This window comes from Apus apus, chromosome 1, assembly GCF_020740795.1.
Source record: "Apus apus isolate bApuApu2 chromosome 1, bApuApu2.pri.cur, whole genome shotgun sequence".
NCBI lineage: Eukaryota > Metazoa > Chordata > Aves > Apodiformes > Apodidae > Apus > Apus apus.
Window position 1 is genome coordinate 174,667,407 of NC_067282.1, and position 24,469 is coordinate 174,691,875.

Consider the following 24,469-nt stretch of genomic DNA (forward strand, 5'->3'; position numbering starts at 1 on the left):
CACAAAATAAAATGGTGAAATGTTTAGTAACATAAACACTTACACAATATGTTTTTGTTTCAGATTAAACAGCGCATTGCAAATTAACACCAAATCATATTGTTGAGGCTGTTTATTTATTCCCCAGTGGAGTATTTCCCAGTCTGTCTATGTCTAGTCCCCAGACTGAGGAGTCTCATCCATCGCACTCCGGTGCTAGGACATGCCATGCCAAAAGTACTTTTGAACAGCAGCCAGACCTTTGTTTTCAGATTATTTCTTTAATCTAAAAAAAGCACTGCATATGCACTGAAGGGAAGGAAAACACTGCGTGTGTTTTGAAGTCCTATCTTCTGCTAACTGTATCTTTTGCAGTTTGGAGCGTGTCTCGCACCATTAGTCAGCTTTCTGAAGGAAACCCTATGAATCCTGCATAAGATAAACCTGCATGAATAAATTATATAGTAGAACTAGCATATGGATTTTCAGTATGCTAGCTGGTCCTTTGGCAAATGTTTACGAGAACACTATGCCCACGTATATAGTGTAAAGATGGTGGCTCCCTGTTAATTAAAGGGGAATTAGGCTGCAGCACAGTTATCATATACTACTATGTGCTAAAAATATATACCCTGGCTATCCTGTGGTTACACATTCACCTAGCCCTGTTGTCAGTAACTACTGCTGCGTTTATCTCTTTTTTATATGGACACCTACTATAAAGCTTTTTATTTGTCATGTTGTAAAAATTCAGAACCATCCCATTCCTGTTTCCCTTTTCAGAGCATGACGAATGTATAACGAACCAGCACAACTGTGACGAAAATGCGCTCTGTTTCAACACCGTGGGTGGGCACAACTGTGTCTGCAAGCCAGGTTACACAGGCAATGGCACCATCTGCAAAGGTAAGCCCATGGAAACCCCAGGGTTTGGCAGTCTTTGAACTGGATGAGATGCTTTGACATAGTTGATGCAAATCTGGTCATGTGCCTTAAAGAAGACAGACAAAACGCTAGGCTGTGCACTTAGGACCTGTGCCTATAGGAAGTTCTTCATACACAGATATACTCTGACTTTGCATTTGGCTAGATTCACAGTAATTTGAGGATGATGCATATGTAGATAGTATGTTTTAAAAGTTGACATAATTACAGTTCATATTTGTGTCGAATGAACAGTTTCTATACATGTTACACCATTCCAGGAAGCCCACAGCTACCAACAAACTTATAGCTGTGAAAACATTGTCACATCTACATTGTCCATGGTCAATGACTTGCTAATTTGCTTGAATGAACTGAAAGCTCTTTGGTGTGCTGTGCCTATTTATTGTAAATGAGAAAAGCAGTAGACATGCATGCACCAAACCTTTGCTATACATGAGATGGTGCCTTGTTTTCTAACATTCTTGTTCACTGGTAGGAATAAGAAATTATACTTCTAGTCTTAGAAAGAGACTTTTCCAGAGATATGATGCTGCTTTTCTTTTCATTGCATTTCACAGCAGAGGAGATGATACTTAGTACTCAGACCTAAATCCTTGGGAGTCTGCAGTTTCCAAGCATAGGATTTAAGGATGCTTGAAAATAAAAGTAGCTGCAGGGAAACTGGCTCAGATGTGAGAAGTGGTCCAGCTGCAGCAATACCATACCTGGTGTTCCTTGGAATTGTGCCTCTGTCCTCTTGATCTGTAATGTGTCAGAATCTAAGGGACCAGAGTTAACATTGGTAATATCCCATAGATACCATCTGCTACTGTGTATTATCAAGGCTAAGCAACCCAGTATTTCTTTATTGCTAAGCCTGATTAAGATCTTAACACTCATTATGCCTTCACATGAGTCACGGGACGATTTTTCTACATACTCCTGACATAAATAAGCTCTTTGTAAAACACAGCAGCCTATTCTGCTTCCAGTCAAACACATGGATAGAGGGAAAGATGTCAGCAAATATGCCCTTTTATGCTGGGCTCCTTTCTCTGTGGAATGGGAAAAAAGTCTTACCCTGAGGAGGTTCAAACCCAGAGCTGTTTCTCTCAAAAGAGAGCTTAGATCTGTGCTGTGATTAGGAGTATTCCTCAGTCCTTCTGCTGGAGGTGTGGCAGCTTACAAAAAGGGAATTGAGATTTGCTTGGATCAGAGAAAAGGTGCATGCCCCTAGAGCACCATGTTCAACTCTTCTCTTCCCTGAGTAAAAGATCTGACTGCAGGTCTGACATTTCAGAGGGCATCTGGCCCCACTGTGATTGAAAAGTGCATCTCTCCATCCCTTTTTAATACTGAAAAGACAGTATGCAGGAGAAGGCTCTGAGCCTGTGTATCCCAACCTGAGAAATGTACCTCCCTGCAGCTCTGGCTTGGATGCCAGTGTCCTTCAGAGAGACTTGGATGTTCCTCTTGTCCCTGTGCCTTTGGCAGCTTTTCACACCCAGTGCTGCTGGCCATGCTCCCGTGCACTGTGGCATCCTGCACTGGGAAGCTTGAATGTCTCTCTCAGTGCCAAGGGGCTCATGCCACAAGGCTGGTGCTGGAAACTGAGAGCTGGAAAGCTCAAGTTGATAACACTCTTGTTCTCTCTCAGATGAGCCTTAAGACCTCGTCAGTGGTGCTGTTACACAGAGCAGCTGCAAACCAAAGCCTGGCATCTCCAGTGGCGGGTTGCAAGTGCAGGGCTGGGCCAGTGCCTCAGAGCCACTCTTTATGTTGTTGATAACCTCCACCTGCCAAGTTTCACCTACAGTTTCTCGTGACCAGAGTGTCTCTGATCCTGTATTGCAAATGCAGTCAGAGCAATTAACAGCTGCCACTTTTCCTATCAGAGCTGGTTGTATTTTTGCGTCTGCAGAATGGGCTCTTTAAAGCATACACGTATTCACAACTGAGTCTGAAGAATACTGCACCAAAACATGTGAGCACAGCTTCTCACATTGAAGCATGCCAAAGAACAAGTTCAGGGATCGACTTCAAACTATAAATGGTAAACATTTTTAAGTTCTTCAGAATCTCTTGAGACAAAATTACTGTATTTATTATTTTGACCTAATTGCTCAATCCAATAATAAGGTACCCAGGCAATTTAGTGTTCAGTTGTGCCTGCTATGTGCAGGCCTTTTTTTGAGCAGCAGGTAAGACCAGCTCTGCCCTAAGAAGAGTCTGTTCCTAGGGAAGATGCTGCCTTTCACTGCTTCCCAGTGCATGAGAAGGACCACATAAGTGAGCTGTTGTCTTCTAATCTCCTTCTGTAGCTTGTCAGCCCATCTGGCCAGTGAGGCAGGGGGGCCATAAAGCATCTCTTCATGACCTCTATCCTTAGAGAAGGCAGTCTCTGCTCTCCGTGTCTCTGGGATCCTGTTTTGTGTCGGCCTACCAGTAGCCTGTTGCCACCTGTGTGCTTGCTGAGTGTAGTTCTGTTACCCATATATTGTGTTTTTGCATTTTACAGCATTTTGTAAAGACGGGTGTAGGAACGGAGGAGCCTGTATTGCTTCCAATGTGTGTGCCTGCCCACAAGGCTTCACGGGGCCCAGCTGTGAAACTGGTAAGATTATAACAGAGTTTATGATGAAAGTAATCCAAGGAAGTTGTTTGAGGTAATCCAAGAATAAAGGATTATTTAAGTGTGTGCCCTGGAAGAGGAAGCTGCTACTAAAAAGTTACTCACTGTTCTTATATGCCTCTCGAGAGAATATATTGCAGCACCTCTAATTAGAAGTACATGGACTGCAAAAATGAGAACATGAATTAAGACATCTTGGGTTTTGATTTTTCATAATTAATAAGATTATTATAGACTTGCTTTTCACCTCAGATGGCTTTTGGTATCCCCTAAGAATCTCAGATAATCTGACATCTAGAAATAAATTCTGATAATTGATTATGTGCTGTGAATGTGTGGCTGGTTCAGTAGCCCACCTTCCCTTGCAACCTTATTTGAAGACCTCTGATAAACTCAGCTTTCTTTACTCATTATTAAGGAAGGTTTCAGTGTTCCTACTGCTTTTACCTTCTATTGCAGACATTCCTTTCTCTTTGTGCTACCCCTGAGGATGGCAGTACCACAAAGCCTTGTTTTAGAACTTTATTTTTTATGTCTTGGATCCAGTCAAATTATTTTACCCAATAGGTTATGCAGAATGTTAATACTTAGCATCTCAAGTACCTGTAAATAATTTCTTAAAGTTCAAATTAATAGTTTCAGCACCTCTTTCTATTGCTGCAGAATTTTTAAATGCATTCTAACTGTATATGCCTCCAGGAGGTAAAGAGAGAAAGCTCACTTAGATTAATTGGCTTCAGTATGCCTAATAAAAGAGCAGTCTGCCACCTATGATTGACTATTGTTACTGTTCTATATTGCCTTCAATAAATCTTCCAAGCAGAGGAAAGGAGGTCATTTGAGCAAGTATTGCTTTTATCTGACTTGTAAACATGTCCAATTTAATGAAAAACAGACTGATCTGAATTCTGTATTATCCAGTTCATTTGAGAGGCGAGAAATGGGATTGTTTTCATTCTTCTGTGTTTCAGCAGATATTACCACAGAACACAAGAGGGATGCTGTGTGAAAATCAGTATCCTGATTGTTCATCTAGTTGTAGAAAAATGTCAAAAGGGCAAGTTTCCAAGTGTTCATCACTGTTTCACAAACTTCAAATAATGTGGCACAGGATACCAAGGTCTCTTCAATGTAACATTGTTGTGGTTTTGCTTGGAGTACATTTAGTGCTAAGATAATGCTCAAGCATTAAAACTGTTACTTTGTTTTAGTAATATTTGTCTTACATGCTCCTTGCAGCATTCTACTGTTATCAAATAAACATGTATAGTTTCAAGGCCCACATTCAGCTTTTTCAGCTTTATCCTGCTATTTGAAATGTGTAGACTAGAGGCATTTTTGCTTTAGTCTCCTTTTATGGTCATTATTAATAGCCACTATCAAAGAAAGATCTTATTGGCTTTTCTGGGTTGCCCCTGTCTCGCCTCTCTTCTTCTTCAGAGAAGCCACTCCCAATTCAGAAAGTTCAGGCACCTTAAGCAAACTTAAGTTAGCTTGAGTGGATTTAGCCTCAAGTGTCCTTTGAAAGCAGCCAGACTGCTGGCCTAACTGTCCTGTCCTTCCTGCCCTTCAGGAAACATACATGAGGGCAGGCAGAGACTTGAACCAGATGTGCTGCTTTTCTGAATATCTGATCTCAATATTTAACGTAAGGTTAGTATGGTAGTGACCTGACATAGATAGTGATACTGTTTTTATGGTTTGGAGCTAGTTTGCCGGCCCCAAACCTGTTCCATAGGTCAGCTTTGCAAGGAAAAGCCCTTCTGTCCTGGTGGAACTCCACTGGACCTCCATCTCCTTCTTACTGTTGAATTGAGTAATGGCTAGAGATCAGCCACAGGGGTACAGGTCCAGTCACCTCATTGGGAAATCAATGTTCAAGAGCAGGATCGTAATCTACTTGCATGTGGCTTTGAAACATAGAGTCTGAAATACTGTGAGGGTGGCAAATGGAAGTCAATAAAGAGTAAAAGTTGCTTCCTTCTGAGACTACATTGTCAGAAAAATGGTGCTGTATACAGCCATGAAAGAAAACTTGAGCTTCAGACATTACATATTCACTCCCAGTGAACACAACAGTTTTCTAAAGGTACTTCTTGTTAGGTTTGAAATTATTCAAGACATTCAGACTACAAATAATGTATGCTGGAAGCTTCCCTTTTTGAACAGTCACTTTATCTCCGAGGTGATGTAATCTTTTCTAGGTGACATCTTTAGTTGCAATCACATACAAGGAGGGAGGAGGATTGATGGAGATGGGAAATCTATTTTTAAATTGCATGTTACTTATTTCTGTTTATGCTGCATATGTTTAAAAACTGCTTATTGAAGAATCTTTGCATTTTTAACTTAAAATAAAACACATAGTTATATAGAAATTGTCAGCAGCTGCTGAACCTAAGAATTAATTAACAGGAGACTGAATTCATACCCAGCAATAACCTAGAAAGTATAAGCACTAGTTCTTACTGTTTACTTCTGTGAAAGGTGGTTTAATAACTCTATTTAAAAAATTTCACAGAATCATAGGAAGGATAACATTAGAAGGGACCTCTGGAGATCATCTTGTCTAATCTCCCAGGGTATAGAGCTGGTCAACAGGACTGTGTCCAGTTGGATTTGGAGTTTTCAGGGTTGGAGACTCCACAAACTTTCTATGCAACCAATTAGTGTTCAGTCACCTCCACAGTAAAAAAAAAAACACCAAAACATTATTACATTCAAATGCAGTTTCCAACCTAGTCCCTTTTGTGAGCATGACTGCAGTGTCTGTCTTCCCCCAACACCATGAGGTTTTTGTACACATCGCTAAGATCCCCCTCAGTCTTTTCATTTTCAGGCTGAACATCTCAGCTCTATCAGCCTCTCCTCGTATGACACACATTCTGGGCCCTTAATCATTTTACGGCACCGCACAGGATTTGTTCCATGTATGCCTAGTACTGGGGAGCACAACACTCGACCCAGAACCCTTTATGTGATGATCTCAACAGTATGAAATAGAGGGTAAGGGTCACCTCCTTTGATCTGCTGGCAGTGCTCTTCCTAATGCAGCCCAGGAGGCTGTTGGCCTTCTTAGCTGCAAGGACACATTACTGTCTCATATTCACCTTGGTGTGCACTAGGACCTCCAGACCATTTTCTGCAAAGCTGCTTTCCCACTGGTTGGTCCCCAACCTCTACTAGTGCCTGGGATTGTTCCTTAATAGCTGTAGGATTTTACATTTCCCTCTGAATGTAATGACATTCCCACTGGCCCATTTCTCCAGCCTGTTGACGTCCCTCTGTAAGGCAGCACAACTACCTGCTGTTGCAACCTTTCCTCCAAATTTTGTATCACCTGCAAATGTGCTGAGAGTGTGCTCTGCCATATAGTCCAGATGTTAAACGGTACTAGCCCAGTACCCCTATTTGCCCAGGGATACACTGCTAAGCAACTTGCCTCCAACTGGGTGCTTTATGATCCATCACAGCCCTCTGAGCCCAGCCATTCAACAAGTTTTCAATCCCCCTCACTGGTACTTATCCTGCAATTTGTATCTTTAAGATACAAAGAATTGAGAACAGCCTTGAGGAGAAAGACCTGGGTGTGTTAGTTGATGAAAAGCTCAACATGAGCCAGCAATGTGCGCTTGCAGCCCAGAAAACCAAACATATCCTGGGCTGCATCAAAAGAAGCATGGCCAGCAGATTGAGGGAGGTGATTCTGCCTCTCTACTCTGAACTAGTGAGATCCCACTTGGAGTATTGTGTCCAGTTCTGGAGCCTCCAACACAGGAAAGACTTAGAGCTCTTGGAGCGAGTTCAGAGAAGAACCATGAAGATGATCAGGGGGCTGGAGCACCTCTCCTACGAAGACAGGCTAAGAGAGTTGGAGCTTATCAGTCTGGAGAGAAGGGAAGGGAAGGGAAGGGAAGGGAAGGGAAGGGAAGGGAAGGGAAGGGAAGGGAAGGGAAGGGAAGGGAAGGGAAGGGAAGGGAAGGGAAGGGAAGGGAAGAGCTCTAAGGAGACCTTAGAGCGGCCTTCCAGTGCCTGAAGGGGGGTCCAGGAAAGCTGTGCAGGGACTTTGTACCAGGGTGTGTAGTGACAGGACGAGTGTGTCACGATCCGATAGTCAGATATGTGGAGATTCTTTGCGATCCTACCAGGGCAAAACAAAGATAATACAATATTTGGTGCACAAATAAGATTTTATTTAGGTGCAGATCAGCTGGTAAGAGTTATAACTATATTTTTGTCATAAGCTAATAATAGATGCGATAATTAAACCTAAACTACCAAAGAGAAAGATGAGGAAAGGAAACAGAGAGTTAAAGGAAAGTCACCACCCAGAGCTCCAGCTACATCCCAGTTGTTTGCATAGTAGAAGCGGGGTGGTGGCCCGATCTTAGCCGGTGGCTTGAGACTGGTGCTTTTCTCCTTTATACAGTTAATTCCTGGGGTATGCCACAGCGGTTACCCAGTCACTGTTCCACATTTGTAGTGAAAATTCTGTATCACCTCCTGCATTTCTTTGGTCCAGTTATTTGTATAGACTTTAAGTCTTTTCTGCCAGGTTGGTGATTTACATGAAAACACTCTCTGAGCCTCTTGATTAATTCAAGGCCTGGTTATCACTGGATGTCCTTGCTCAGTGCCAGCTGTGGCACCAGTTGTGTGCCTCTTTTGTCTGCAATCTCAGCACTTCCCACACCAAACTCTCCAGTTCCCCTTTGGCATTTGCCACATCAAAGGGGTCTTGGAGTTGTCAGTTGAGTAAAACTGGTTCCAGTTTGATGGGAGACATCTCTTTGTTAAACACTGCTTATCTTTTGGATGTATGGGGACAAACACCAGGCACTATAAGTGTCTGAGTACACTATCTCTTGGATTGTTTGAGACAAGCACCGTGAATGTCACAGAAGGGTAATGGTTTTAAGCTGGAAGAGGGTAGATTTAGGTTAGACATGAGGAAAAAATTATTTCCTGTGAGGGTGGTGAGACACTGGAACAGGTTGCCCAGGGAGGTTGTAGATGCCTCCTCCCTGGAACTGTTCAAGACCACGTTGGGTGGGGCTTTGAGCAACCTGGTCTAGTAAGAGCCGTCCCTGCCTGTGCAGGGGAGTTGGATCTAGATGATCTCTAAGGTCCCTTCCAACCCAAACCATTCTATGATATGATTCTATTATGATCGTGTCTGAATATGTTATGGAAGCATCAAAAACTCTACTAAAATCAAAATAAACTACACCCTCTGCTCTTCTCCTATTCACCAATCTTATTTTAGAAGGCTATCAGGTTGGTCAGGCATGACCTCCTCTTCATAAATTGTCCTTAATATGTTTGAAAATGGTATTCAGGAAGATACCACCAGCTTCCCAGGGATGGAGGTGAGGCTGACTGATCTGTAGCTCCCTGGATCCTTGCCCTTATCAAAAATAGGAGGCACATTTGCTTTCTTCCAGTTCTCAGGAGCTTCTCTCAGTCACCATGACCTTTCAAAGATAATTGAGGTAGGCCTTGCAATGACAACAGCCAGCTCCCTCAGCACTCCTGGGTATATCCCATCAGGTTTGATCGACCTGTGTTTTTTCCAGTTTATTTAGATATTGATCCCTATCCACCAAGGGTAAAGGTTTCTTCCTTCAGACTTTCCTACTGGTCTTGGTGACCTGTAACTACTAAAGGTAAATCTTACCAATAAAGACCAAGGTGAAGAAGGCATGGAGTACCTCACTGCTTTCCATGCCCTTTACAAAACTCATCCCCACACACTTGATCAGTATCGCTATATTCCTGCCAAAGCCTGAGGGGGATAATGCTGTCCATGCTTAGGTCCTGTCTATGAAGCCAGGCTCACGTTTTAGAACAGGCCATTGACCAAGAGCAAGAATAAACCAGAGCTGAAATATCTGGTATTGTTGGTGTCCAGAGCATCCCCTGCATTTTTCATAACGATGTCTACTATGTAGGAAAGATCTGGCCTGTTTCCTTGGTGTCCAGAGCATCCCCTACATTTTTCATAAGGATGTTTACTGTGTAGCAAAGATCTGGCTTGTTTCCTTGGTGCCCATGTTTGCTGGGGAGATGTACTATTCCATGTGATGGGACTAACAGCTCCTCCAAGCCTTTCAACAGAGCAGAAAGGAGCAAAGGTAGTGACAGGTAAGGCACTGCTGAGCAGGAAGCAGACAGCCTGTTTCTGATGGGAGAGGTAGAAGTCTTCTGATAAAATCCTGAGATTGAAACACGGTTTCGGGGCAAACCCGTTCACTCGGAACTGAAAGTGGCTTTCCCAGTTCTGGTGGATTAGCACCAGAAGGTTGTTTGTGTTGATGGGCACAGCTGTAACTCTTTTCAGCTGCCAGGTGCAAAGGCTATGGCAGATCCCTAAACTCAATGCAGCTTTTGTGAAGAGAAATGAAGCCCTGTGTAATTAAGCATGTAGTAATGCTTATTTCTACTTTTTTGCTTCCAAATGGGTGCTTCTGGGGTGTCAGCAGAAGCCATGTCTCTCTCAGAAACATAAGAAGTAGAATCAACTACTTACTGCTAGTCAGGCACTTCCAAGAGAGAAGGTATTCACCGTGACATGCCTAGCAGGTAAACAATTGATATAGACCAGATCTTTTTAAAGTTTTGTGCCACTTTCTATATAAGCTAAATAAGTAACATGCATGATTGTTGCTCTTTCCAGCAAATCCAAATGGATTTGTTCCTGTGCACTGGCCATAGTATAGCATGCTTCAGATTACTGAAGACTATTACTATTCCTGTTCCAAAGAAAGCTTTTGAAGATCTTTTACTTTTGATACCCTGGTAATTAGGAACATTGGAGAAGAAGTCCTATGAGGAGAGGCTGAAGGAATTGGGGTTGTTTAGCTAGGAGGAGGCTAAGGGGAGACCTAATTGCTCTCTACAACTACCTGAAAGGAGGTTGTAGCATGGTGGGTGTTGGCCTCTTATGTCAATAATGGTAGAACTAGAGGGTCAGGGGAGGTTAGGAAAAATTTCTTTACTGGAACAGGCTGCCCAGGAAGGTGGTGGAATCACCATTCTTGGAGGTATTTAAAAACTGTGTAGATGAGGCACTTCAGAACATGCTCTAGTGGGCATTTTTTTTTTTTTTTTTTTTTTTTCCCCCTCCACAGAGGGAGGGGGTTTGATGGTTGGATGCAGTCATCTTAGAGGTCTTTTCCAACCATGACAATTCTGCAATAATTTTACTGATATTGGAATAGAAGTCTTTGTCAAAGTAACCAGAAAGCTTGTTAACTCTGCTGATTTTGCAAAAATGAAGTATTTTAGTACTTTTAGCATCACAAGAAAAGTGCTTCCGTTTAAGCTCTTGACCTCTTGTATTGACCTAGAAGAATCACAGGCAGTTTGTGGCCAGGAAGTCTCTGAAGGCTCTGAGGCTAAAGCTGTGACACCAATAGCATTTGAAGCCCATAGAACATTGAACCAATTCTTTCAGAACTGGAATGACTTCCAGTGCAGAATACTTAAAAATTCTTGGCCCCAGTCTAATGAAAACTCTCTGTAAGCTATGAAAGTATCACAGTCAAAACTTTCCCAGCTACTCAGAAATCTGTCACTTGCTTAGTTTTATTTTTCAGTGAAAATTTAAATCACTGATCATTGGGATAGGATTTACAACAATAATACTAGAATGTTCTAATTTGTGATACAAGTATGCAAGGTCCTGCACAAACCTCAGGTAAGAGCAGTGCCCTTCAGCAGCTTGTAGTGGGAGCAGGGGAAGTTGGTTGCTTGCTGGGATAAACAAGCGTAGCTTGCAAACTCCTTGAGCAGAAAACCTGTTAGGGTTAATAATTTCATTTTCTGAAATCCTTGAGGAATTGCTGAGCTTTTTAATGAAAGAGGAGGCAAAAGAAGAGAGCAAGAGGAAAGTGGAGTGAGCATGAAGGCAGCACAGGCAGAGACTGTCCAAAGCAATAGCTGTAGCAGGAAGGGATCCCTCCCATCATTCATTAGTTTTCATAGGTCACCTGGCTTGCTTGAATTCTGATGTCCTGAGAATTCAGGCTCCTATTTCTGAGGAGGCTTCCAGGTTTGTGACAGAAGTTAGAGGATACTTTTTGCAGGAAGTGTTTTAATTCTATTAAAGGTTTGACTTCAATTCACAGAAATAAGAAAATATTGATTTAGTCTATAGAGTCCTGATAATTTTTTTACAAACATATAATACTTGAGCATAATATGTGTCTTAAAACATTTTAATAGATCCCAGTGTGCAGTCAGAATTCATCATGTTCTGAAAGTCAGGCCTTTTGGAGTCACTAGAGTCTGGCATTTCAACGTAAGTAATTTTCAAAGTTTGTAGGCTATTCTAAACTTTTCCCTGTTGCAAGCAAAAAAAAAAATTAGTAGAAGTCATCCAAGACAGAACCCAAAGAAGGCAAATGGTTGTTTGCAAGCAGTTGAGGCCAGGGTTGCATCGTGGGGTTGTGCTGGGGCTGCAGTGACAGGTCCCAGTGTATCCCAGAGCCCTGGCTGCTGGAGGAGGTGAGTAAGGAGAGATGCTGGAGTGGACATGCTGAGCTTGTCACTGGACTTGGATGCATGCACAGCATAGCCCTAGGATGTCACTACCATTTTTCCTGTTTAAGTCATTCCAAGTGCTCCCCTTGGAAATTTTGGTATGTAGCATGCTGGATTGGGAAATCTGGCCTTTGCAACCATAGCTCAATTTTAGATAGAGTCACAGAGTGACTTGAAAACACTCCAGAATTGCTGCATGCACCTGCATTTAATTAATATTTTCTGTAACTTCCATTTCAGTAGAAAGAGACAGGACGCAGCTGCTAAAAATAATGTAATGATTTCACTGAGGGTGCTGAAACATCTTTCTTTATAACCTGCATCTTTCTTTTATCAAGTCACTACCCAGCTTGCACAGGCTGGGTAATGAGCGGTTTTGGCCAGCTCAAATATGGTTGTTTTGCATTTTGGTTACTGATTTCAGAGGCAAGAACAGTGTTGTTTGAGCTAGCCTTGGTTTATCGAGGTAATGGATATAACTAGTGTGCTTAGTGATGACACATCTTGCTCTACACCTTTCTTTAGGAAAAACAGATAGTGAAATGATGGACAAATTATGGGAAACATCCTATAACATCAACTTCTATGTCTTTTTTATACAGAACAGTGAATTCTACTTAAAAAGACTAATATGTCACAGTGATAATTTTTCAATGCATTGATACAGAATCAATGATAAATTTTAGAATACATAATTTGTGTTTTGCAGTCCTGTCACTGAGCATCTTTCTTTGCTTAATTTCTTTGGTGACTTAAGGAGAAGTTAGCGGGAATTGACTATATGAGTTATTTCCTTACAAAGCCATATCAGTGTATCAGTCATGATTGACAAGAGTTTTACGTCTTGAGTTACTGTACGCAAATAGTACTTAAGGGCAGTGATTCAAATACGCAAATAGTACTTTAGGGCAGTGATTCAAATACTGAGCTTTGCTGCAGTGAATCATATAATCCAAGTCCTTTCAGGAGCTGGCAAGTGTATCCTTTTTTGTTGTTGTTGTTCTTTTGGTTTCCCTCAAACTCAAACAAATAGTTTTTAAGAACTTTTTCCTGAGAATTCTAGGAATTGGACCTCTGCACTACTCACATGCATCTGTATTGTTTGGTTTTGTTTGGTTTAGTATGGATTTGTGATGTACTGCTTAGGTCACAATATATTGTATCTGCTTCTGACTGGTGATTAACAGGGAGAGATATCCTCAGTAACAGAGGCTTGCTGTTCCAGACAGGCCTAATTTGCATTGTCAGACCTGAAATTCCCAGAAAGTCTTTGAAAAATCATGTTTGGCTGCTCTAGAGTAGAGAGCAAAAGTAACTTTTAGTTCCTGTATTTTTTTTTTCCTGAGCTCCTGTGATATGTTTTACTTAAAATCATGAGGAGCCATCATCTTCACAACTTTGGTTCTAACCAGGTGGATTGTTCATATGATATGTCTAGTGAAACGGAAGAGGCAAAGAAAGAAAGCAAATTATGGCCTTGATATTTGGGCATTTTCAGCTCCCCAAGACCAAGCAGAAGGAGGGAATTTTTCTGTACCTCACAGCTTGAAGCTGTATGGGTATTACTGAAATGCTGGTACTGAAAGTCCTGCAGAGTTCTGCTGATGAAATAATTTATTTGCCTCAGTTATGGTCTTCTGTAGTCAGCCAGTGGTATTTTATTAAAGTATAGCATATTTTCTTTTTGAACTGTCTTAGAGTAAATAAAAATTAATCACTGTTTTGTCCTTTTCTTATTTTTTCCCCCTCATCTTCTCATCTATTTTTGTTTCTAGACAAACCTGACAAAAATAACTGTTTTCCTAATTGATCTCCTCAGTCTTTCATGTCACCAAAACTGGGCCTTGCATTCAGCTGATACCAAGTGATAGAGTTCTCTCAGCATACACGCTTTTAATAAGCTCCCTTTGCATCTGATCCAGGTTCTCTTGTTTTTTTCTATTAAGGAAGAGAAGTAACAAGTTGCCATGACTCATTCTAAAATATTCCTTTATACAGATGCAAAAATTACTCTTTGCCATTGATGGTCAAGCACATTTTGGTATCCCTGACCCTCCCTAAGGAAACCAATGACCATGAAATGTGCTGTTGTAATGGTCACTCTTTAGTGTATTTCTGAAGTCAGGTCTTGGGCGAGGCGGAATCCTATTAAGCTAGTTTCTAGCTGAGGGAACTGGAACATGCAATGCGTTCATAGCTTTATTCATAAAGCATCTGCCTTCCTCACGACTAATTAGTATTCTAGATGGATAGCTGCCCACTTTAACATGTATAGAAAAGCCCCCAAAAAACAAGTTGCTACCAATGATTGTACCTTTAGAAGTAATAGGTGTACCTTGGTTTGAAAAAAGTCAAGATAGGGTTGATTTCAAAAGAGGCTTTACGCCCATAAGGACCTCAAGTGTGATGCATTTTTCTAAGCTATTTAAATGAGTTCAAGAAAAATATATTGACTTTGCCTAAGTCTAAAGTCACAGCAAAGCATTTGATATATTACATCTTAAAGAATGCGAAGCCCAGAGGCAAATACTGTAATCTCCACTTTTTTAATTGGGCTTCAATTGCTCTTATGAACATAGGCAGGCAGACAAGAGCAAACACTGGCAGAAACTAAGTAGAGGCAAAGGCTTTAACTCTCTCCTGACTGTACCTCTCTTTTAACTGGCATCTCCTTTAATGCTGGAGTCCTGTGAAGACAGAGAAGAGAGCAAAGTGTGAAAGGCATGATGCAGTAGCAGCTTTCCTCCCAGGGACTGTAGGTGCCAAAGGGCGTGGAGCTGTTGGAGCAAGTCCAGAGGAGGGCCATGAAGATGATCAGAGGGCTGGAGCACCTCTCCTATGAAGATAAGCTGAGAGAGTTGGGGCTATTCAGCCTGCAGAAGAGAAGGTTCTGAGGAGACCTTATTGTGGCCTTTAAATACTTAAAGGGGCCTAAAAAAAGATGGGAACAAACTTTCTATTAGGGTCTGTAGTGATAGGAGAAGAGGTAATGATTTTAAACTAAAAGAGTGTAGATTCAGTCTAGATGTAAGGAAGAGTTTATTTCAATGAGAGTGGTGAAACACTGGAACAGGTTGACCAGAGAGGTGATAGATACTGCAGCCCTGGAAATGATCAAGGTCACTCTGGACTTGGATGAAGCACTGAACAACCTGATCTAGTTGAAGATGCCCCTGCTCACTGCAGGGGTGTTGGACTAGATGACCTTTAAAAGTCCCTCCCAACCCAAACCACTCTATAGAAGCTCACAAATTATTACATTCTGCATGAGGAACAACCTAGATTTATTTGGGAACTTAATAATTTTGGAAAGCACTAAACTACATACCCTATGTAGAGTCTGAGAAACAGTCTGGTAGTAATTAGGTTACAGATGCAGGTTGTCCGGGCTACCATCACATCTCTGTTCCCTTTGACTTGTCTGAGATCTCTCTATTAATTTGTATAAAGTGTGTAAAGTGGCTAAAGTTTACTTGTCCTCCCCCAGCCAAAAATAATTTGGAAGATCCTTATCAGAGAAAGCAAGAAACTCTAGCACAGAGTTTCAGCTGAAACTCTTCACCAAGAACATCTGCATTCATTATTTTTTTTTTCCCCTCAGGAAAAAAATAAGATATTTTGAAGGATTTGAAGGATTTCAGTCATCAATAAACTTGGGAAACTTGGGCATGTGATGTTTACAGTCCAAGAGTAACTTTAGACTCAGAAAGGACTGTTGCTGAGAAGAGAAAAAATAGTGCATATTGCACGTAATAAAAATCTAGCAAATAAGTAATTATTTTCATTTAAATTGTCTTTATAGTTAATAATTTCAGCAAACTTTAGCTACCTATGTGCCAGTAAAAGCCAAGTCTTTATATTTACTGTTACAAGGAAGTTCAAAACAGAAAAAGAAACCATGATTGGCAGTTTCAGAAACTGTGGAGAGGTGTTCAGCTAGCCCCTGGAGAACAAGCCTTTCCTGCAAGGAATGCTGAATTTTAATGATACTCTAACTGCTAATTCAGGCTACAGAAAAACGGACCCAGCAGATGGGTTGCAAACATGGCATATATGATATAGATACGCTGTTTGTATGCAGAGATCTGAAATACAATACGCTGGTGTACAGAATAGCTTATTGGCTCTCCCTTTCCTCAAATACTTCCCCTGAACATATGTAATAGCATGAAGTTAATGACATGTGCTGATGCTCTATTCAACCATTCTTTCAAATATCCATAAAAATTAAAGACCCTTAGAGTGCAGCAGAACTGCACAGGAGACTATTACATTTTTACAAAAAACAGCACTTATGGTCTACATCTACATCTGTTTGGAAACAAAATAAAAATGCAAGGCTTCAATTGCTATCAGTGAATGTACTTGTGACTTCTATGATCTGTCTGTGCTATCAGGTAAAGCAGGCAGGGAAGTAAAGGCAGCAGATGCAGCTTTCACCTCAACTCAAATGCTCTTCCCCCCATCTCCCACCCAAACGTGTTGGCCTTTTCTGTAGTTCCTGCTCCTCAGTGTGCTCCTGTTCCCCAAACTATGCCTTGGCATCATCCCGTGTGGTACCTACGGAAAAAAGGAGAGCTGGTAGAAGCACTTTATCCCCGTTTTACAGGTGTAGAATCAAGGCACATGGGGGAAGTTGAGCAGGTGACAAGGTTTACAGAAGAAAGCAGTGGCAAAAGTCCAGATAAAATAGAGGTCATCTCATTTCTGCTCCCCTTGCTCCTCAGTTCAAATATGTCAATATCTGAGAGAAGACATGGTGGGATTTATATTGTATTTTTTTCTGAGCAGGACATGCAGCCAATTCATAAAACCTAAGAAAATACTTTTCCTTCGACTTTCAAAAAGGACATATTCTAAAAAGGCTAGCTCATTAAATTGCAGAAAAAGCTTTAAAAATTTTCTGTGAGAGTAAACAAATGAGATCTGCAACAAGGCCAGGGTTCTGGGGATGAGATGCTTTTTGTTTGGCCTCAACATCTGGAAGGAAGGTCACCCTAATACCGGTTATAACCTGATTTTTTTCTCAGATATGAAAAATAAGCTCAAAAATGAGCAGTAAGATCAGGGTTGGTGACTTTAGAAGCTTGGAATGTTTTACTTTGATTTACATTTTTACTTATATTTATTCACTAAGTAAATCTTTGACAGAAATTAAGCAAAAACATGCCCATATAGAGTTTGGTGAGCATTCTGGATTTAGGTTTGAACCCTGCTTATCTCATCCTTTCTGTTTTACAGCTTAAGATGCTTTGCTACTTCATCCTTCTATGTCTTTTTCTCCCTTCATTTTCCTTGCCTGACACTGTTTCCTGGGTGCCCATTATTTCCTGGGTACATATTTCCCTCAGAGTCCTTGTTAGTTTTAAATAACTAGCTATTTTTTTCTCTGCTGAAGAGCCACATACTTGTACTTATCTTCTCTTTATATTTTCTAAAGCTTGTTGCAACACTACTATACTATATGCAGCAGCTTAAGGCAAAAGAAAAAAAAAAGAAAAGATAAATCAGGGAAGAGTGCTACAAAGGAGCTTAGAGGAGACAGGATTTTTTTCTTTTTTTGTTATTTGTTAAATCCATCAAAATGCATCTACTACTTAGGTGTTATTTGTGATGGGAAAGAACGTCCTTTAATAAACATGAAAACTAAAATTTCAATTAGGTTCTTGAAATACAGTGGGCTATAAATAGAATGTGAATAGTGCAGCTGGGCAGCATTATAATAGAATTTCCTTCTGTTATATAAGGGAGACAGGGATGACCTTCATCACTCACTGTAAGCTCTCTCTTTTATGAATTATGAGCCATTCAGCTGTTAGTGGAATTAAAATCTATAACACTGCCAATCATTGCCCTGTATCCCTAAGGAGCCCTTCCTCTTGCTGTCAACATGAGGGAGTCTGCAGTCTCTGCAGATATATGCCAATGGTATGTTTGTTGCTCAAGCAAAGGAATAGTGTGGGTTTGTGGTTTTTTTTTCCCTTTTCTGTGCTTCAGCAATTCTGTACAATCTCTACAAGATTTTACACTTCAGAAGCAGCAATCTAAATTAATGGTCACTGGTGTATGGACTGAGAGTCATGGTAACAAGTCATTGGTAAGAAAATGTAGGTAAGAATGTTTTGACCTTAAGCACATACAATATGTGGGGTACCCTGACCAAAGGGTTAGAAGACAGTAGCAGAAGACCAAGTTCAAGTCAGAGTGTCAAATAATTCCTAGCCAAATTTTTAATTTCTTTTGTGAGTTCTTTTGTTTGTTTCTCTTAAATAGTCTCAAATAAATTACTGGAAATTTACTGTAATTCATACCAGAGCTCATCTGAAACAATTTTTTGCAAATCTGAACCCAAACTAAGCTGAGAATGTACTGGCTGCATCCTTGGTTCAAATATGTAAAAGTTGTAACTCATGGTTAGGACTGACTTGATTCCTCACTTGAGGAAACTCAGCATCTTAGATCAGTATGCTGTGCAGTAAAGCTTTCCTTCCCACTCTTTAGAGAAGAGATAAGAGCTGGTCAGACTAGCTCTTATCTTTTCAGATAAATTAGTTCTCTTTTGTTTAGGACTCAGTTACTCTTACCCAGCAACTGACACCTTTAGTGAGTAACACTAGTGTGTTAGTCCTATTTCTAAGCTTTTCAGGTGGAGCTATGTAACTTTCAAACACTGTTAGGTAACTAAAATGGCTTTACTAGTATATTTCAAGGCATAAAAGTGCTTTTGCTATTTTGATGAAAATAGTTACCCTTCTTTTTCAAGCCAGGACTAACAGGGAAACAGAAACATGTTACAGTTAAGATCCAGAGCTGTACTGAGAAGTATGGACAAAGTTAAAGCAAAACCACATCTTTCTTCAACGTCTACACCTCTCTTAATTAGTCCTTCTATTGTGGATTGGTTTCACAGAGTTTTGTTGAAAATATATCCTTTCTTTTTTTGCTCTATTCATGGAAGCGCATAGTTCATCATGGCTAATTAGGTCCTCTGAATTATCATCTTGAATTGTTTCAAATGTCACCTCCTTTGATGATATTGGGTGTGTAATGAGAGACTGTCATAGTTTCAGTTATCAGTGGGGTCTGTGATTGATCGGTTTTTGACAACAAAGAATTGTTAGGAGGGCTGCATGATGAAGCAGTCAGTGGAAAATTCCCTTTCATAACTTTTCTATTCAATTTTGGAGCACCTGTACTGCCACACACAAAATAAAAAAAAAGACTGATTTTCTTTTTACTGGCATTTAGCAGGACCTATGGGGGTGTGCAGAAATCAATGGGGGATCAGGAGTCTGGAAAATCACGTACGTGAAGAATTAATGAACTACAATTCTGTATTATATGCTCAATCACATTTTGCTTCCTTTTCATTAATTGGACTAAATTAGTTTTCCATGGACAGAGCTCCTTAAAAAACACAATCATGTTCTTGATAGAATAAAAATAAAAATAAAAGGCCTCTTTTAATAATGGCTCATTTTTGTGCAACGTGACAGTTGGAAATATTTAGTGAAGAACATATCTGCAGCGCTGACTCAACCTGTTGAAACAGTTTTTAACGTGACATTGATAGTCCCAGCTTTTTTTCCTGTTAAGCCAGTTTATGGTTTTAAGATGATTCAGCTAGAATTTCTACTAGATCTTGAAAGTGTAGAGAGTGAAGCAACAGCTGTAAGGGCACTCAAAATGCAGTTTTTCTGACATGGGCCTAATTCATTAACCAGGGGGGAAAGAAGAGGAAAGGCCATGGTCTTTTCTCTTCTCTGAAGGCTATATCTGAGATAACTCATGTTTCTAATGCTATATAAAGAAATCCCTTTTGCTCATGGAATTATGTTATGCTAGCATAAAATTGTGGATTACTTCTCTTTGTTATGCTCCACTGGCCAGCTGTGGTCTGGTCCTTCATGATTTAAACCTGTAACTGAATGAAATGTTGGAATGCAAATGCAGTTAAAATGAAGAATATTCCATGGTTTAATGAAAACTTCGATGTGAGAATCCATATAGTGAAAAGCATGTCCTAATACTCATGACTTCATTAAAGAGTTAATAGAAGCTGAAAAAATCATAGTGAAAATGTAAAAAAATCAAGCTCTAGGATTTTTATTGACCAAAGAAGAAAGTTCCTTTGGGAATCAGCAGCAGCCTTAGAAGAAAGGAGCTGATCAGACTCTACAAAAAAGATTTTAAAGTCATTCTAAACAACAGTGGTTTTCTGGCATAACTGAATCTCTGATTCTGTGATATCTTCCTGCATTATTTCAGCAGTCTCAGCTTCTGTAGTCTTGTTTTTATTACTCCACTGTATGATATTTATATGCATGTGGTGTATGGCAGTGTGGGCTGGAAATACCAAAAGCTGATACTTTGCTTTAACAAGATAGCTCCAGTGTATTGAACTAGTTTCAGGCTCTTATATTTCTCTACTGGGACCTGGTTTATGCATAAGATCTCAAATCTGATTGAGCAGCAGGGTCCTTCTCAAGTATCGTCATAATAGAAACCTGCTGTCACATGAAAACCAACAGAAACCCTTTTCCCTTCTTAAATGGGAGAAATGGGACTCCAGAACTGGCAGTTGACATAATGAACTCTTTTCAAAGCTACTCCAGAAAACTGAGTTTTGACAGTGGATAAATTAGGCAGTGCAGTGAACTTTCATTTTGTCCTACGGAATGAGGCCTTTCCACTCTTGCATATGTATTTACTAAAATCCAATAACTCAGACATCATCTTTATTGGGCCTTCTGTTATCTGAGCATAAGTCTGAATAGTTGGGACATAGTATTTTATATCCAAGCCAGAGGTAACTTCCTTGAAAATGTATTGACATGTGCAAAGACATCAGAGTCTGATTGTTCCAAATGTACTCATGAGAAGAAGCACTGAAGATTTATCTTTTTAAACAGCTTTGTAGTCCCTTAAACCACTTCTTCAGTCATCTCTTTCTGAAATTATTTTACTTTCAGTGTTTGCACTTATAGTCTGTATGGGGCTGAGACATGGGTAACTCTGGAGATTAGCATTAGGCTGGAAAGGCTGTTGCCTTTGGAATGAGATCTCAGATTTAGCCTAAGACAGTAGTGACTGAACATTTTATGGAAGCTGCTGGCTGCTCATTAGTCTTTATAAATATTTCCAGTCCAAATTAGCACTGGGACACATTTATTGCAATTGGAAGTCTCTATTAATTGGCAGTCGTAGCTGAGTGCCATGTATTATACATCCCAGAAAAACTTCCAGAATGGAAATAACTAAATTCTAAGTATTCAGAGCTGCCAGTCTGTGGTGTTGCCTTCTTGACAGCAGAGGGCTACTGGGGCTTTGGTTTTTATTGACCTGGATAAAACAGTTCATGAAAGAAAGGCTTTTAGGACTAAGTTGTTCTTTGTATCTCTGTAACTTTGTGCTTGATGGTGGCGTACAGGCTTTTCTGAGAGGAAGATTGGATTATTAATATTTCAGTCTTGACGTGAGTAAAATGAAATGGTATAACCCCCCTTTCTTCCCCCAGACCATGGTTCTTTGTTGAGCGCAGTTTGACCACATTAGAGAGCTTGGTCCTATTGCTGGATGAAAGAGTACTGCTATCTTTCAAATTGGCAATTTTATACCACTTTCAATCTTCAAAAGCTTTTATTATATAGAAATTCTCTAATAATATTCATCACACAGCTAGCTTTCCTTTTTTCTTAGTGTAGCAGTGGATAATTTACTAATGATCTTATTTTACTCTTCAAGGAGGAGAGTTTTCTCAGTCTCCCCAAGAGCAAGAGGTGTAATTGTTGAAATTGTTGACACAGTTCAGGAAATGGGTGATTCTATGGTATGAAGAAGGTGATTTGGAAGAGTAAGTTCTTTTCATGTCAAGGGGAGCTAGGTGTATACAGTACTTACTTTCAGAATGCCTTTGTGTTTCTACTTTATTAGACTGAAGCTTCAGTTAGCAAAAGAAAAAGGTTTTTATTCAGTTGAAAAAAGGGTGACAAAACATGGAATTAACCTGACTGACTGATTTCAGCTTAAGAGAAATGCATAAGAGAAAAATTAAGAGAATTTGTGAAAACCGAATTGTGTACAACACAAGTGAGTAATGATCAGTGACCCTGTTCTGTGGCAACGAGATATGTAGAGTGCTGCCATGATTGCATCCATGAGTTACTTAGGATAGAGAGAGTCCCTGTGTTCCTGCTGTTTTGTGGATTCCTCAGTGTCACAGGTGTGTCTCCAGCCACAGTGTTTCAAGACCCAAAATCACAAAAGTTCTGCCATGCAAATGCCACAGTGAAGTGCAGCCAGAGCAGGCGGCCTGAAGTGTTGCATTTCAGCTGAGTTGTTGCTCTCCAGCTTGGAGTGAAGGTTACTTGCAGCCACTGTCTCTGTGTTACTTACTGTTCCAAACTTGGCCACTCATATCAGTGGGGTGGGAGATTTGTTTTGTGCAATTGTGCTTTTTATTTGAAAAGGAAATAGAAAAATAGAGAGAATGCCACCTCCATGATAGTCAATGGGATTTCAGCCATAAACTGGAGCAGGGCCAGGATGAAGCCATTTGCTCTGGCCCATGACACATATGAGACTCTATTTTATTTCCTGAGTGGGGATGCTTTTTTTTTTATTATTTCTTCCTTTTTTCTTTTTTTTTTTCTTTCTTCTTCTGCCCCTGCTTTGCCATAGCTTCTTATAGCCAGGTAAAGAGCTGAACTTGCATACTTAGAAGAAGATGCCTGTTTTGTCCATTTGTTAAAAATGTCATCTGCTGCTATTGAAAAAAATACATCTCTCCTTTCCTTGTAGTTACATATTTTGTTTAATTTTTTCATAGGTGAAAATATAAAGCCTTTCAGTAACTTCCTTCTATAGAGTAATATTTCATTTTTTATGCCTTTCTAGTACAACATGAAACAGGACTTTAGCGCTGTTAATGTTCCGTATAGCCCACTGATATATCATAGCTTCTGGCCAAGCAAAACTTCAATCACTTTTTCTTCTCTTGTCAGCTCACACCTCTGACTGAGCAGCTGCAAGATGATTCATCGAAAAATGTTTCACCATAGGACAGAGAAAAATTTATTTCTGGCTGCTTTTCTCATAGTAATAAGATAATTTTAGTTATAGATACTCTTGCAGCACTTCCTGAGCCATGCTATGTCCATTTGAAAATAGAAATCCTTTTATCCAAATGTCAAGAAAATTTTCCATGAAATCAATGTTTTGGCTCTGCAAAGCACATTTCTGCTGCATTTTCTTGTTTTAACAGTTGTGACAGTTATATTTTGTCCCACGAGAGAGCAAGTCCCTACTAGAATTAATGACCAGAATTAGCTGGAAGTTTTAGAACAAAATTATGTGCATAAGGAACATCTGTATTCTGAAACCTACTGGAACATATTGTGAAATTTCATTTGCCTAAAAAGTTAGTGGTGAGAATTGTTTTGGATTTCTTTTGTTTGCTGCAAAGTTATGGAAGGAGTAATGAAGTAATTCAGCGTGAGTGCAAGAATGGTTCCAATGCAATGGTTTCAGGCTAACAACCTGTCAATAGGACAGTTCTTAAAGACCAGCTGTGCTTTCGTCCACACCTGTATGGTTGGCTTTCTTACAGAACTCCACTCAACTTTGCATGCAGCTGTAACAAAACCAGGATAAAGTATTTCTTTGTTTATTGCCATCTGTAAAAGCATTTCATCCCAAGTAATATTACTTGTGATATAGGTTTGTCAGCTAGATTGCAAAAAAATACAGAGAAGCTGCTTTTGTTGTCAGCTTACCAATACTGACGTGACATTCAAGGCTTGTTTTTCCTGAATAATCAGTACATGAGTTTATCAGAATGCATTCAGCCTGTGCCTGCAGTACTGTCCTTATAATTATAAGCCTTACAGATTCACAAATAAATTGCTCTGAAGAGAGGAGCACCCGCTTTCTTTAATTCATATCTGTAAATTGACCTAAATAACACTCAATTTCTCCACCTCATCACCAATAAATACATTCCACTTTCCCAAAGAAGATATATATGCCATCCAGTGTCTCAATGCATGTTATTAAGTAGAAAGTGTAAAGATTCATGTGTAAAGTCTGAACAACAACTCTTCTCTTTCAGCCTCTGAGGTTGCATACTTCGTTGTTTCTCTAGGGCTTGTAGCTTTGGCCAAGTCCAAGTTATCCTTTCTTTACCAGGTGATCCCAAGTGTTTAGCACTGCCACATAGATTCTGTTCTGCCAGGCAGGCTATCTCCCAGGGGGCATATTTCCCAGTAGTAAGGAAAGTTCTAAATTGTAGTTCTTTCTTACTTTCCTTTTTATTAAGCAATCTAGGGGTATGTGGGTGAATAGGAATAGATAAGGCACAGATAGCAAACCAGCCTTTTCTCACTACAG

At 40.1% G+C, this 24,469-nt stretch overlaps 1 protein-coding gene across 1 annotated transcript in view; it reads left to right on the top strand.

Annotated features, from left to right (window-relative positions):
- NELL2 (neural EGFL like 2) overlaps positions 1-24,469 on the top strand; it is a 153,388-nt gene that overhangs the window by 107,666 nt on the left and 21,253 nt on the right. Inside the window, exons 14-15 of the mRNA XM_051613080.1 lie at positions 763-885; positions 3,425-3,520. Coding sequence (XP_051469040.1) covers positions 763-885; positions 3,425-3,520 — 219 coding nt within the window. The remainder of the gene's footprint in view (positions 1-762; positions 886-3,424; positions 3,521-24,469) is intronic.